This window comes from Euprymna scolopes, chromosome 7, assembly GCF_053919585.1.
Source record: "Euprymna scolopes isolate OS-2025 chromosome 7, ASM5391958v1, whole genome shotgun sequence".
Taxonomy (NCBI): domain Eukaryota; kingdom Metazoa; phylum Mollusca; class Cephalopoda; order Sepiida; family Sepiolidae; genus Euprymna; species Euprymna scolopes.
Window position 1 is genome coordinate 153,570,960 of NC_136488.1, and position 16,573 is coordinate 153,587,532.

A 16,573-nucleotide genomic window follows, 5' to 3' on the forward strand; every position below is an offset into this window, starting at 1 on the left:
CTACAAGATAAAATATCAAAGGAGCCTCCAAAAATATTTTACATCGTTTAATTTCAAGAGAACAACTCTTGATTGTCATCGCCAGGAAAAACGTATAAAACGAGTTAATAAAAAAAAAAAAAAAAAAAATGTCCACCTAGCAGTAACTATAGCTTAACATCTATGAAAACACTTTCAGCTTTATATATACACACATATATACATACATACTGGCCGAACGAGTCACGAGTGATCTTACCAATATTCAAGACAAGGTTTCATTTATTTACTTTTATATAACTAATTCTCGATCATTTTTTAAAAACAAGGGAAGTCACTCTATTAGACTGTATAAATCCATCATTTGTAACTATGGCAACCGAAGCTGCTGTCAATGACTCTGCACCGAAGAAAGATTACATTTTAGAAGAAGATGAACGATTGCAAACAATATTTTCCATGACAACTGAAGATGTAGCGGAATGGATAAAAAAAATGGGTTTCCCTTTTTACCAGGTTTGATAACTTTTCATGAAAGACCCAACTTACAACACACAATGTATTCGGAAAGGAGGGGGGGGGTGACATTCCGTATTTAATCAAAACCTTCAAAACTTCATTAAATATGAACTTTTTTAGTGCTAAACTATTTACAAATATTGATTTAATTATACTTAATATAATCTCAGTTTTTCTATAATATATATTTTTGGTACTCCTGGAGAATACAGAATGTGCTATTTCTGGATAGGATTTTTGAGTTAAATTCAATTATTACGATATCTTTTGTACATTAAATGTTAGATGAAAGCACAGAAGTGCTTTTTTTTTTTTTTTTTTTTTTTTTAATACCACTCAGTATTAAGAATGGGTTTCTAAATTTTGTTCTTAATTATGAACATTGACAATTGTTGAAATATACTATTTTTCTTTTAATCTATATAACAAATACTGAACAAACGAGCCATGAATAGTCTCGTAAATATTAAATATAGATTTAATTTAAAAATAAATAAACAGACTAAATTCATTATGTAACAGATAATATGGAAATAACTTATTTCCATATTTCAAATAAGTCTAATTCTCAGTTTTTCGATTTTTAAAGTCAACTTCTAAGGCAAGGGAAATAACTCTAGAGAACTATAAATGCATTAGTTGTAACTATGACAACCGAAGCTCTGCAAATGTCTTGAGAGAAAAGGTACAATAACACTTTTGCGCCAAATAATCTATCAATTTGAAGTATCGAAAATATAAAAAAAATTTAAAAAATCAACCCATTAAAAAAAATTTTTTTAGCATAGTTGCCACCGAAAGGTGTGTGGTGGAGGAGGTATTTTTGACTAGAAGCCTGGTAGCAGTTTTTATTAGGAACTTGTGAATGTTAATTTCGAACTCAAGAATCTATACAGAATTTCAAACTGAACCTGTTATTTTGTCAACTAACGTAGATTGTTTTCATTCCATCAGCCATGACCAGGTAGTAACAGATGAAGCGTCTGTTAATTCTAAGCGGAGGTTGAAAGTTCAATCCTTACTACAGGCAATAAGTAAAAATAACAAAGATTAACATTTCCACTCCCTCATGAATGAGGAATCGAGAACAGTCCATGTACCGTATCAAATCGAGAACAGTCCATGTACCGTATCAAATCGGCACTAACCCAAGACAGGTTGACACAGCTTTCTCCAAAGGTGGAAGTTTCATGGGAAACTTAAATTCACAAGGTCCCCAGCTGTATATATATCCTTGTCAGGGGAGATAACGTTAAGCTTTTGTAGCTCTTGCAAGGAGGTGTCGATGTCCTACATACAGCATCTGGTATTCCCAAATGATCACCCATCTGGTACTGACCAGACTCAACTTTGCTTAACTTACATCAGCCTATTAGAAAGATGAGAATAGTAATCAAAATAATAGGTTATTTGTTTTTGCAATACTTTTTAAATGAATTGCATTATTTATACAAAAGTGAAATGTGAGTTGGGAATAATTTTCCCTTTGACCAATTTGGTACCCCAAATGGGGAGCGGCATATGCATTATTTTTAAAATATAATTATCCACTGACATATGTTTTGTCGTCTGACTCCTCAGAGTGGCTGAATCAAAATACATATTCTTCAATTGTATCTAACATTTCAAAATTAATTGAATGATGATTAACGAATGTTTCACACTTCCAGATTTTTTTGTAATCAAAATCAGTAAAATTATCCTTTTTTCAATCAAATAGACTGATTGCCTGCTCTAATTGGGGATTCACATGCCTCTTCACAGTGACTTAGTCCACACTGCACTGTAAAGAACTTTATAAAATTATTTTTTATATAAGGGTTTGAATTAAAGTCTAAAATATAAAAGTTAAGTATCCTACTTCAATTGTGTGCTAAACAGAAACTCATTTCGATTGCACCCCTATCATATCCAAGAACCTAATGATTTTATGTCTAGCTTTACTACTTGTGCAGTGATAACGGTTTAGATTTAAGTTTAAAATGAAAGAAAAAAAAAATCAATCATGGTGCAATTGTGCTTTAAATAGAAACATTCATTTCAAATGTGCCCGTCATATCAAAGAACCTACTATTGATTTCATATATCGGGCCTTTTGGCTTGTGTGGTAATAAAACTTCTCAAATGAACTTGTGATGTTAGGCTGTGTACAGAGTTAACTTTGGTCAAAATTGCCTTTTCCATCTTTCATTGGACTATTGATTTCTGATACTTATTTAAGAATACTGCCAGACACAAAGTACCGTCATGTGAAATTTCATAAATATTGGAATGCATAAAACTTAGGAACATCACAATAGTTACAAGAGACAATACACAATTCTAAAAATGTGACAGTGATACATGTTCATTTACGAGGTGGGTGTAGTTTGCTTGAAGCATTGTATAGTATGTAGTTAAATGGAATTGTAGAAGGCGGTACAATGCAGAAGTAACGGATGTAAACATAACACTGAGTTATGTACCCTTAACCCGAGCTCTCCAGGAAGGAGAGAGAAAAGGACTGTCATGGCGGACCCAATAAAGGTACACACGTACGTCGCTTATCGAGGCTAACTACTGTGTCTTGTTATCTTTCCCTTATGAGTGAAGTCCTTCCCTCTTAATTATACATGGTGTCAGGAGTCGGATAAAAACAAAAATAACGAAACAAAGGAAAAATACAACGACCCATCCTAAAAAATAAAACATGAAAATACGTATGAACGATGAAGGACGCACCCTCACCACGTGGTAAACTTTTTCGTTTCTTTGTTTGTTTTGTTTTTAATATCCAGTCAGTATACATATTCAATACTTTTTGACACTCTAGTTAAACACAAATATGTCTAACCCAAACGAAGCTTCACCAAAACATGCCGAAATCGACCCAATTTCTTTCATGTTATAAATGCAACAACAACAACTCATCATGCAAGAACAGATGACGAACCTCATGGCACGCCTTCTGCCCACCGGGCAACACGCCCCCACCCCATTGTCGCGCCATTCACGGGTGAAGCCCGAGCGACCAGTAATAGAACCTGACTCGTCAGACAATAAATGGATCATTTTTAAGGATGCATGGCTTCGTTATAAGGAGATGACACAACTTAACGACCCCACAGAAATCCGGAATGAGTTACGATCTGCATGCAATTCATCTGTCAATGAGATGTTATTCAATTTTATTGGTCCGGATGCCCTGCATAATGCTACAGAGGAGCAGCTGCTGGAATATATTAAATCCGTTGCCGTGAAAACCGTCCATCCCGAGGTATACCGTCAGCAGTTCTTTGTAATGAAGCAAAGTGACGGGGAGACTATCACATCCTTTATTTCCCGGTTGAAATCACAAGCGATGCTCTGCGCTTTCAATTGTGGCAACCAGCAATGTACAATGTCATTTTCCAAAGACATGATCAAATCTCAAATCATTGCCGGATTACGGGACACCTCCCACCAGAGCAAAATTTTAGCAGAGATTACGTCCCTGCCAACTCTAAATGACTTAACTAGACGTCTCTTGACTCTAGAATCTACTGCCAGAGCATCAAACCACTTCCGACCAGCAGAGATCACACAAGTGGCCCAATTTAAATCTGCGTCATCAAGAAAGTTTCCACCACCAGACAAGACCAAAAATGATAATGGCAAATGCAAAGGTTGTGGACACAAGGCACACCCAAAAGGACGAAGACAATGCCCCGCTTGGGGCAAATCATGCCACAAATGTGGCAAAGAGAACCACTTCTCAACCACATGCCATGGCACAGCATCGTCAAATGCCATAATGGAAGACTACCCAAATGACAGCCAAGATGAAGATTCTTCGTTCATATCGACAATGACTGTGCAACCTAAATGACTAGAGGAAGAAGAGGGGATCCCGCATGAGTCATGGACCAACAACAAGTTCACACCAAGCCGACCAGAGCCACCTCCATTTTTCAATGTTACTATCACATTAGATACAAAGGCCCACCAACATCTCGGACGATTCAGACATATAAATATGAAACACCAACCCGTCCAATTGCTCGCTTTGGCAGACACAGGAGCTCAGACAAGTACAGCTGGGTGGACTTATTGAACAATCTGGAGTGCACTTCTGAACATCTGCTGCGCACCAGACATCGGTTACGTGCCGTTAATGATGACAACCTGCCCATTAAGGGGGCCTTAATTGCCACGATGTCACTCGGTAAGGCAACATGTTCGGAGGTGATATACATCAGCCCAAGGGTTAAGGGCCTGTATATATCACAAACGGCCCTGAAAAAAACTCAAAATTATCAACGACGACTTTCCAGCACAAATTAATAGTCTGGTAGCTACAACGAAGATGGACCACAAACCAACTGACCGAATGTTAGCCCCATGCGGATGCCCATACAGATCACCATGCCCACCACTGCCAGACAAGCTCCCGTTTCCTGCCACACCGGAATATCGAGGAGAGATAGAAAGCTGGATCAAATGCTATTTTGCCAGCAGTGCATTTAATACATGTACACACCATGACCGGAGAACTGCTTACTATCACATTCCTCGACAACCACCAACCTAAGGCTGTTCACAAACAACCAATCCCTGCCCCTCACCACTGGAAAGAAGCTGTCAAATCCCAGCTTGATGCAGACGTAGCACTGAACATCATTGAACCAGTGCCAGCAGGGACACTAACGACATGGTGTTCGAGAATGATCACCGTGCCCAAAAAAGATGACAGCCCACGTAGAACGGTCGACCTCCAAAATTTAAACGCAATGACAAGACGAGAAACACACCACACACCCTCCCCATTCAATCTTGTCAATACGATACCCACAGGAAAAAAGAAAACTATTCTGGATGCCTGGAACGGATATCACAGTGTTCCTCTGGCTGTAAAGGCACGGGATGCCACCACTTTCATAACAGAATGGGGCAGATACAGGTATTTGCGAGCCCCCCAAGGTTTCCAAGCGTCCAATGATGGTTACACAGAGAGATTCGACACCATTACAGAAGGTTTCCCTCGTGTTGCTCGCTGTGTGGACGACTATCTTGTGGGATGATGATATGGCACTATCCTTTTGGCACACCGTTAGATACATCATACTATGTGCTGAAAATGGAATAGTATTTAACCCAGAAAAATTCCAATTCGCAAAAGACAATGTAGAGTTTGCTGGCTTCGACATCAGCTTAACAGGGTACAAACCATCTCAAAAATTACTTGAGGGCATCAGAAACTTCCCATCACCGACAAACATTACAGGAGTTAGATCTTTCTTTGGTTTGATTAACCAAGTTTCATATGCGTTTGCCCAAGCACCCATCATGTCACCCTTCAGAGAACTACTGAAACATAACAGCAGGTTTTACTGGGACGATACATTGGAACAACTCTTCCAGCAATCCAAGGAAACAATCCTAGAAAACATACGGGATGGTGTTCGAACATTCAAAATAAATCGCCCAACATGTCTGACTACAGACTGGAGTCGAACAGGAATAGGATTTACCCTACTCCAAAAACATTGTGCATGCCCGTCCACAATGGACCACCGTTGTGGGCCAGGACATTGGAAAGTTGTATATGCTGGCTCCCGATTCACTAGACCTGCTGAGAACCGGTATGCACCAATTGAAGGGGAAGCTTTAGCTATAAAGTTTGGATTGGAAAGCTGCAAAATGTTTGTTTTAGGCTGCCCCCACCTGATACTTGCTATTGATCACAAACCCCTTGTGCCGATATTCAATGATCGTAGCTTGGACGAAATAAAAAAATCCCAGGATTTTAGATATCAGAGAGCAGACCCTGATGTACCAGTTCAGGGCCATATCAATACCAGGTGACACCAATGGTGGAGCAAATGCCATGTCCCGTATCCCTACACATACCACCAAGGTCGCAGCAGTGGAATTGGACAGCATGGAAGAAGCGTTGCAAGCTGGAATAGAATCCCGATACAACCAAGAAACATCTCCTATCAAGATGGTGCGCATACAGCAAGAAGCCGCGATGGATCACCAATCGTGGAAACAATAGAACAAGGATTCCCTGAACACAAGGATCTTCTACAGCCAAATATTAAAGAGTTTTGGAATATGCGAAGCGACCTATACACAGTTCAGTCTCTAGTATTCAAGGAAGGCCGCATATTAATTCCAAAAAACCTACGTCGCGAACTCATCGACCAACTCCACGTTGGCCACCAGGGGGTCAACAGTATGAGAAGCAACGCCAGACGTTTTTTTTTGGCCTGGTATGGGAGCACAATTGCAGGAAAAGCGCAATCAGTGCAGGCGCTGTAACGAAATTGCTCCATCAAACCATAAAGAACCTGCAATGGAGCCTGTCCACCCAGAATACCCTTTCCAGTCGACAGTAACAGATATTTTCAACATGGCGGGACGGAAATATATGATATATGCTGACAGATATTCAGGTTGGACAGAGGTATCTTCAATGCAACAAGACGCCAGGATCTCCACAGTATGCAACATCTTACGCAGGTATTTTGTGAATTATGGTGTACCGGAGGAAATTGCTTGTGACGGTGGACCCCCATACAACTCTGATGAGTGGAGGACATTTCTCAAAACATGGGGCATATCCCTCCGAGTCTCGTCGGCATATTATCCACAAAGCAATGGCAGAGCTGAGGCAGCTGTCAAGCATATGAAGAGGATATTAACAACAAATGTTAGCTCCAACGGTTCACTGGATACGGATGAAGTGGCAAAAGCACTGCTACTCCATCGCAACACACCACCACCTGACATAGAAGTTCTGATGGTGACGCACCTATTCGCTCGTCCCCTGAATGACCACTTACCAAACCCCACAAAATTTCGCCGTGAATGGTTGGAACTCGCCGACATGCGCGAGAGGGCCATTAACCAGCGTTTCCTCAACAACATGAAACACACTGAAAACAGGCAACAACTCAATCCACTAAGAATTGGGGAACATGTGTCAATTCAAAACCAACATGGACACAAACCACTGTGCTGGGATAACACCGGCACGATTGTTGAAACTCTCCCCCACAGACAATACCGTGTATTAGTTGATGGCAGCAGAAGAACCACACTCTGAAACCGCCGTTACCTTTGCAAAATAAGCACGGATAGCCGCAACCTGGCTCATGATGACACCCTACCAGATGACCTACCAAACAGAATCAGGATCCATTCCCCAGTCACCTACAAACTCAAACCCAGTACGCCCAGACAGCCAACAACACCCTCAAATACAAATAACACCAACCCCACCAGGTACTCAAATAAAGAATGAACCCCTGGAGATGACAGATACAGGGCAGAATGAAAGATCTTAAGCTAGGTCTAGACCTATCCGTAACAGACGATTACCGTCTAGATTTAAGGACTTCCAGCTTGGATGATGATAATAATAATAATAAAAAAAAAAAGACTTTAAATAAAAAAAATAAAAATAACATGTAAACATAACACTGAGTTATGTACCCTTAAATCGAGCTCTCCAGGAAGGAGAGAGAAAAAGGACTGTCATGGCGGACCCAATAAAGGTACACACGTACGTCGCTTATCGAGGCTAACTACTGTGTCTCGTTGTCTTTCCCTTATGAGTGAAGTCCTTCCCTCTTAATTATACAACGGAAAGACGCAGGTTGAAGCAGGTGAGAAATTTATTAATACAACTTATAAATACATGTGTACATATTCGTATTTCATATACGCAGTATATTTATATTTGCACAGTGGTTACCTGGGAAAGTCGGTCTGGTGGTATGTCCGTGTAATATAATATTTCGAGAAAGATCTCTTCATCAGATATTTACTTGACTTTGACAAACGTGTTGTTGTAAGCAGTAACTATACCGCAGCAAATCATTGTTCGGGACTTGTGGGTAGTATATAGTTAGGGTTTTGTTTTTTTGTTTTTCTCAATTCTTATTTTATATTTCTAAATTATTTATTTTATATTTATTTTTTTTTATAATAGTTTATCTTTGGTTCAAACGTGTTGTTGTAAACAGTAAATAGTAACAGTATCGGGCTAAATAATTGTCCGGACATTATTGGTGGCTTTTTAATTTAATGTGATTGAGTTTGTTTGTTTTTCTTTTACTTATTTTTATTTTAATTTATTTATTTGTTTTTTTTTTATAGTAGTTTATGTTTATATTGAGGAGATTTAATTAACTAATTTATTTGTTGTTCGTGTTTCTGCATTCTGTTTGGTGGTAGTGGACATAGAATAAGTAGGTTGGTCAAGGGAGACTACTCGATGGGTTGTTCTAAGGGGGATAATCGTTACCGATATTTCTTCTCAGATGTATAACGTTGCATTACTTCTTGTGTGTTTATTTGTTTGCTTATTTCTTTTATTTTAGTGATATTGTTCTCATTCTGGGGGTATTTTATTTAATTCGTTATGTAGTGTATATATACTCATTTAATTCTTATTTATATATGCAATGTGTTATGACGAAGTGGTTAAAGTTATTTCGAGTGTAGTGTTTTATTAAATTTTTTTTTTTTTTTTTTTTATAATGTATTTATTTATTTGAGTTTCCTTGAATTTCTGTTTTTGGTGTATTATGTCTTATTGTTATTTGCAATTTCCGTTACTTCTGCATTGTACCGCCTTCTACAATTCCATTTAACTATGTTCATTTACATATTTCAAAGGCAGCATGTTTAGGACTGCAGAACACAATACAAAAGGAGATTGACAGTACATCTGAGCAAACACTTGTGTAATTATGCAGTGGGTCTAATATGAATGTATATTGTCGCAGGAACAGGGTCGCAGCAGGGAATATATAGTATATATTTGATGGCACGACATTGTAGACACTAAAGAAAACCAGAGAACACCCTGCCAACTTCTTGTGTTGTACCAGCAGAGCTCTATCACGACTGACCAACGAATATCAGGCATATGGATGCAATGTAAAAGTGTATGGAAGTGAAACCTGGACAGCAAAATTTAATTACATGCATTGCATGGAGAGAAAGGATATAAGAATGATACAATAGATGTAGGAGAGGAGTCAAAGACAGGCTTAGTTCTGATGATCTCAGGACAATTAAGAGATGGACAAGGTGCCTTAAATAAGGTTCCAGACTTTTTTCGTACAGGGATTTAAAATTGTCAGAAAATACATAATATCAGACGACTGACCATTTATAATTTCAGGTTCAAATGAACAGCTACAGCAGAAATTGGAATAAACCTTACTAAATCCAGATTGTCACAACTGGAGAATTTAAAAAAATGCAATCTGGATGTGAGGAAAGATATACAATAGAATTGTTTAAACTTGGAAAAATACCACAGAAAAGTATGGGATGCTTCAGACTGCTTTTGGGCCTCCTGCATGAATCGAGTATCAGTTTTTGAGTAACAAAACTGTCAAAGAAAGCAGGGAGTCTGAGGGATGATGAGAGGTAGGAGGAGTAAGGAAATCTGAACACCAGAGTTGATTTAAGTAAAGAATTTCATGGATAAGGACCGTTGTGCGTCTATAGAGACCTTAAGTGCACAGTTTGATTTCAGTGTAGGAACTGTATACACAATTGTTCGCGAGGAACTGTAAATACAGAGGATTTGCGTGAAGTTTGTCCCAATGCACCAGCCCACAATTCCATCCTTGTCACAGACTATTTCACCAAGATGGGTATCAAGACAATTCCTCACCCTTCCCATAGTCCAGACTTGCTCTCTGTGACTTTTGGTTATGCCCTAAGCTCAAGGAAAACCTTAGAGGCTGTCGTTATGAGACAATTGAGATGAAAGAGGCTGTGATGGACCCTCACACAAGAGAACTTCCAGAAGTTGTTGAAACGGTACAAGTGCATTGCAACCAGAGGAAATTACTTTGAAGGGGACTAGAGTTTTATGTATGTACTTTCAACAAAAGTGCCCATACGAAAAACGCCTGGAAAATTATTGAAGGCGCCTCGTATGTGCAGAAAAATAGACTTTGATATATGGTCACAATGGAGGAATTCTTTGATTAGTAGGTGTATAATAATTCAGGTAGTAAGTTCATTTCACAGTGGTAAAAACATGGGAAGTCATAAAAATAGATTAAAGAGAAATTTTAGTACTCAATTTCTTAAAGCCATCGAATATTTGCCAGCGTTAAAACCGATGTTAACACATTATTTTGATGATTGGAAATGAACTACACTTTATGTTGTATGATATTTCATTTAATTTTAATTGTATGGAGAAGTAAGATTATATATAATGACCAGCTTCAATGGAAGAATGCTAACAGAATGACCAGCTTAGCAAGGAAGATACTCTACAGATAGTATATACAGAACTTATGAGATATGCATTATATATAGAATTCATTCGTGCATTAATTTTATAAATTACTACTAATCTTGCAATCTACAAGATAATGAGCGATGACATGAACTACAATAGTGCAATAGAGGCCCTAGACACTCCTTATATTAACCAGCAAATGTGTGTAATAAACAACTACTTACAAATAGCAACAGACACAATTGATACTTTTGTACAATAGTTGGAAGTACTCACAAAGGCGTGCAATTCTCAAGCAAAACAAAAACAGTACATTCAAGATACTTATCAGTAGCATTTCCTTTTCAATCCAACAATGCTTGCTTGAAAAACCCTTCCTAACACTCCAAGAAACTTGCGCAAGTAGCAGATCACTGGTACAAGCGGCAAAATATTTATAAATCTACAAAAACAACCATAACATGGCCACTGCTCTAATTCCTTTGGAAGGCGGTCACTTTGACTATTAAGGAAAATGCCCCACCTAAAAGAGTTTGCATGCCTAGCATGCAACCAACATGCCCAAATAATTGGCGAAACCATTGTAAACATTGCACTAAAAAAAAACAAAAAAAAAACTCATCCACTCATCCTGGCATGACAGTAGAAATGATTAAGGATCTCTATTGACATAATTATCAGGAAAGACATCCTAAAATAGTACAAAACAGAGACTCGAATTCGACAGTCCTGGGGGATGAACTCATTATTGGAGTTATTAACAAGAATAATTCTTTTCCCATCTATAAACATTCCTCCCCCCTCTTCTCGTTTCTCATCTTCCCCTCATGTACAACTTCTATTGCAACTAAATCATGCCATCACACTATTGCTCACAAATTCATACCAGAGGAAACTGCTAGGATGTTGAGAGAAGGCACAATAGAGCCTTTTGTCTCCTTGGCAAGCTCAAATTCTGGTGACCTCTAACAAAAATATCAGAAAAAGAATAGTCGTTAATTACACTGAAACTATAAATAGATTGCTGGAACTGAATACCTATCCTATGCCTAACATCAATAAAAGTATGACATAGCGCAGTATAGTATCTTTACACCACTCGACCTGAAGTTCACCTATCACCAAATACCGATATCACACTGATCGGAAATACACAACCTTTGAAGTAAGTGGTAAATTTGACCAATTCATTCATCTCCCTTTTGGCGTTACTTATGGAGTAATTGCATTCCAAAGACGTCATAGATAAGGAAAACTCAACTGATGCTTTCATGTATGTAGAGCTTTGCCACCATCTTGGGCCTCGGATGAACAACATCAGCATCCTTCTATCAGTGTTGGTGAAATCAGTCAAAGACAACAACGACGCTGTTTCGGAAGCAAAAGAAGACCTCCAGCAGGTTTTGAACTGCTCCGGAAAGAGTACGTAAAACTCAACCAGGTCAAAGCAAAGGTTGCCAAAACACAGCACAACCTGCACAAGTGGGGCTATGTACAGGACACTCGGTGTCCATGTGATGCTGACATGTAGATTATCTCACATTCTCATTAAAATAATGAAAGACAATATATTTTTAAAATTGTATGAAAATATTTATTAAAGAAAAAAGTACAATGGAAAAAAAAAAAAAGAAACTATTTGCAATATTGAAAAACAATAAAAATAAAATCATCTATTATATTTGCAATATATAAATAAATGTAAATATTATATTTAAAATCAATACTAAAATTTCACAAAACTAGAAAATTAGTAAATGTCAAAAATGCGTAAGTGGCCCATTTCACCTCAGTTTGGCCTTTTTTTTTTTAAAAAGTAATTTGCAACACGGTTGAATGTCAAAAAGAGTGCAAATGCATATAAAAGAAAAATCTGTACATTGTATGCACTCGTGACTGAAAGACAATATCATATTCTAAAAATCAAATTGATAAAGTAGTTTTATTTTTATAAAATACTAGCATAAAATCCACCTGCTATACTTTAGATGTTAAACACATTTAGATTACAAAATTCTATTTCCATTCTGTGCAATGCCGAGTAAATTTTCTTGTAAATTTTGAATTCACATTTGTTTACAATTGTTTGAATTCTACAAACAGTAAATTTTTTGGCATATGAATCTATAGTAATGTGCAAATTTTTGTGTAAAAATCAACATTTTATGCACTATCAGCCACATCATCATTTTGTATTTACATGTAAGTGTGCATACTTTTTACAGAAGGCCCAAGTAGCTTTACTTGAACTAGGGAAGCAGTGTTTTTTTTTGCCATGGTTTATGTTAATTTTATTGATTAGACACCTGTGTATATTTTTTTGAAAATAGGCGCTAATATCAAGTTAACTCCCCCTCCTAGAAATAAACATCTTTTCACAATTAAAATAATTTCAAGTTGAATTTGCTATTTTATAATTGCCAATAGTCATTTTTTATATTATATGAAAATAATTTTAAAAATTGGAAAACCTTACTAAAAAATCTGTTGAAAAGTTGATATCGTGGAATACTGAATATTTATTTTTTTAGAATTGTTTTTTATGTTGAGAAAAAAAAAAAAGTTGTTTCACAAGCATAACATTAATTTTATGTCTATTTTTATTTATAACTTCAAGGCAAGTAAATTTTGTAATGGTTATATATATATATTACACACACGAAAAATATTTAATTATTTGAACATTTCAGTTTTATAAAATATTGCAATTTTTATGGACCTAATTTTATTTTTAGTTTTCATAACATGAAATATGGGGGGGGGGGTGACAGAACACCTTAAATTAAAATTTTTTAAAAATAGTCCCGTTAACAAAACTAACTCTTAATATCCAAATGAAATTAAAAATGAATAAGTATAGAAAATTTCATGAAAATCTGACAGTTGATTTTTGCTTGATTTTAAAATATAGGTATATTTACAGCTTCAAAATGATCACTACACGGGAATATTGTTTTAAGGCATCGATAACGTAAACTAGCATTTTCATTATTTTCGTATGCTGTAAAAAATTTTTCTTAGATATTAGTTTATTTAAAGCTTCTTTGAAATGATACAAAAGTTAGGATGATAAATTGAATTACAGTTACATATGGGGGGGGTTTAATCTGTGGCACGCGTTGGAGGTACCTATGAATCTACCACTCAGTAGTTGACAGTTGAAAAAAAATATAATGCAAAAAATATGGACCATGAGGTGTTTTTTTTTGGGGGGGGGGGATAAAAAAATTTTAGGTATGGGGTCAACTCAAATGATGGAAAATACGTTTTGTTAAATAAAGGGATAACAAATGCATAGATTTAAAACAGTAAAAAAGAGAAAACATCAAAACCACAGAAATTACTGAAAATTTTTTGTTTTGTTTCAAATATAAATCAGGAAAGGAGTTGAAGACGTTACTATTTCACAACCACATTTTTCAATAAGAAAGTTGTATTCACAGTACCACCATTTGTCGTTTTTACTCATCCAATTAAGTTCAGGACAGATTAATAAACTTGGCGGGGGAGGGGGGAAGGGAGGCTCGGGATTTAGTCTTTATCTAAGGGAGATAAGCATTTACTAAGGAAAGAACGTTATTTTGTTGCAAATAATTTAAGCCGAAGTAGAACAAAGAAACAGATTTTTTTTTTTTGATACAGTGAAACTTCATTGTTTTACAAAAATCTAAGATATACTGATAATAATGGTCAGGACGCTGAAAAAAGATTTTTTATAAAACTTATAAAGTTCATTTTTCGAACAGCCAATGATGAATTTTTTTCTTCTGATTAGCTAATGAAAAATGGGTACTTCTGCAGTTTAAAAATTCCGTTTTTCCACGAGTCTCGCTTGGCAACATCTAGTGGGCAATGAAAACCTCCGAATTATACCAAGCAAATGGAAGTCAATATGAAAACAAAAAAATATATAAAATAAACCTATGGTAATAAATTCATAAAATTTAATATTTTTTTTATTGTTAAGTTTTTCTTTTGTTTTTTTGTTTTTCTTTTGAATTAAGAATTGTTTCTTTTAAATTAGTAAACAAAGATTTTACTCTTTTTTTTTTTGTATGAAAAGTTATTTTTATTTGAATTAATGAAGAGTATTTTTGTTTTGTTCCTTAAAACAAAACAACAATCTTTTTTTTATTTTTGGGATATATATATATATATATATATATATATATATTTTTGGTCAATGTCAAGATTCTTTCCAACTTCTCCAAAAACTTAAAAATGACTTTTAGAGGTTTTTGGTGGTACTGAAAACGAATATCACATATTTGGGGCAGATAAGTCGTTTTCATGATATGAAAAATTTACTGTTTCAAAAAGTGGGGAATCACTTTCCTATATACATTTAATGTAAAATGGGCACCCATTTTCTAACCAACTAGTAATTTATTCATATCAAACAAATTTAACGGATATTCGTTTTCACATCCTCAAAAACCGGCACTGTTTTTTTTTTTTATTATAATTTAGGATGCTATTTATACTGTCAGTAAGCTTATACAAGCGGCTTACATTTACTTTTTTCTTTTTTGAGAAGTTGGTATTCAATTATAGAACTTGTAAAGTTTTTAACAGGTGTTTCTGTAGGTGTATCAGAATTTTTGTAGGAATTTTTGACACCCCTAACACGAAACTGTGAATAAAATATAAAAATCTCGTAATTTCTGTTAAAAGTGGGTTATTTATTTTCTTTATGGATTATACTTCCAAAATAAACTATTAAAGTTGTTTTAAAAGTAATAGAAATATTTTTTTTTTTTTTTTAAAACAGTAATGAATTTATCGAACTCAATATCTTTCAATTTTTAAACTTTTAAAATCTATCAAAATTTTTCTATTGATTCTATTTTTACGATATTTTCAGGGTCAATGTGAAATTTTATGTTCTTTCCAATAAACCGAATATAATATTTTAGACAAACGTTTTTTTTTTTAAATTCACGCCCCCCCCCATTTTCAAGTTTCTATTAAAAAGTAAATAATTAATTTGTTTCAAAGTCTTATATATCACAAATTGAAAAGAAAAGGTCAATAAATAATATATTACAATTTTAAAAAAAAAAAAAAAAAAACCGTTTTTTTAGTAAAGTCCGAAGTTTAAAACCTTTTTTTAAAAAAAAAAAACACATTGTTTTTTTTGTTTTTTTTAATGAAACCTTGGTCCTTGCTCCTTTAATTGAAAAAAAAATTAGGGCTTGAATTACATTTTTCGAGGAGTTATAAGCTTGGAAAGATGAGGTGGAATTATTCACTATTTTCACGAAATTTCTGATACACCTAGTGTTTCTGTAGTTTAATTAACCGTTTTTTGGTAAGTAACGCGCCGACATTAACCAAACAGAAGAATCGTTTAATATTTCACAAAAATTCTGTTTACATTAGGGAGCGGTGGGTGTTGTGGTAGCCGTGGTCCCTCCACTGCCCCCTAATGTAAACAATTTTTGTGAAATATTAAACTGCATCTGTTAACTATACAAGTTCTATAATGAAGAAAGAACGAAAAAGTTTTTGTAAACTTACTGACAGCATAATTAGCATCCTAAATTATGAGAAAAAAAAAAAAACCCTCAGTTTTTGGGGGTGCTGAAAACAAATATCAGTTAAATTTGTTTATATGAATAAATTACTAGGTGGTTAGAAAATGGGTGCTCATTTTACGTTAAATTTATATAGGAAAGTGATCCCCCACTTTTTGAAAAAGTATTTTTTTTCCTATCATGAAAACTACTTATCTGCCCCAAATTTAAATGATATTCGTTTCAGTACCACCGAAAACCTCTAAAAGTCAACTTGACATTGACCATACTTTTCTGTAAAACTGATTTTCAAAAGACA

General features: G+C 35.5%; 2 protein-coding genes across 9 annotated transcripts in view; one reads left to right on the top strand and one right to left on the bottom strand.

The window, feature by feature from the left end:
• Nucleotides 1–16,573, bottom strand: part of LOC145280198 (uncharacterized) — a 178,901-nt gene that overhangs the window by 134,636 nt on the left and 27,692 nt on the right. The gene's annotated exons all lie outside the window — the stretch shown is intronic.
• The window catches only part of LOC145280196 (sterile alpha motif domain-containing protein 15-like), an 85,150-nt gene continuing 68,608 nt past the window's right edge, over nucleotides 32–16,573 (top strand). The window contains exon 1 of the mRNA XM_080131962.1: nucleotides 32–495. Coding sequence (XP_079988088.1) covers nucleotides 352–495 — 144 coding nt within the window. The 5' untranslated portion in view covers nucleotides 32–351. The remainder of the gene's footprint in view (nucleotides 496–16,573) is intronic.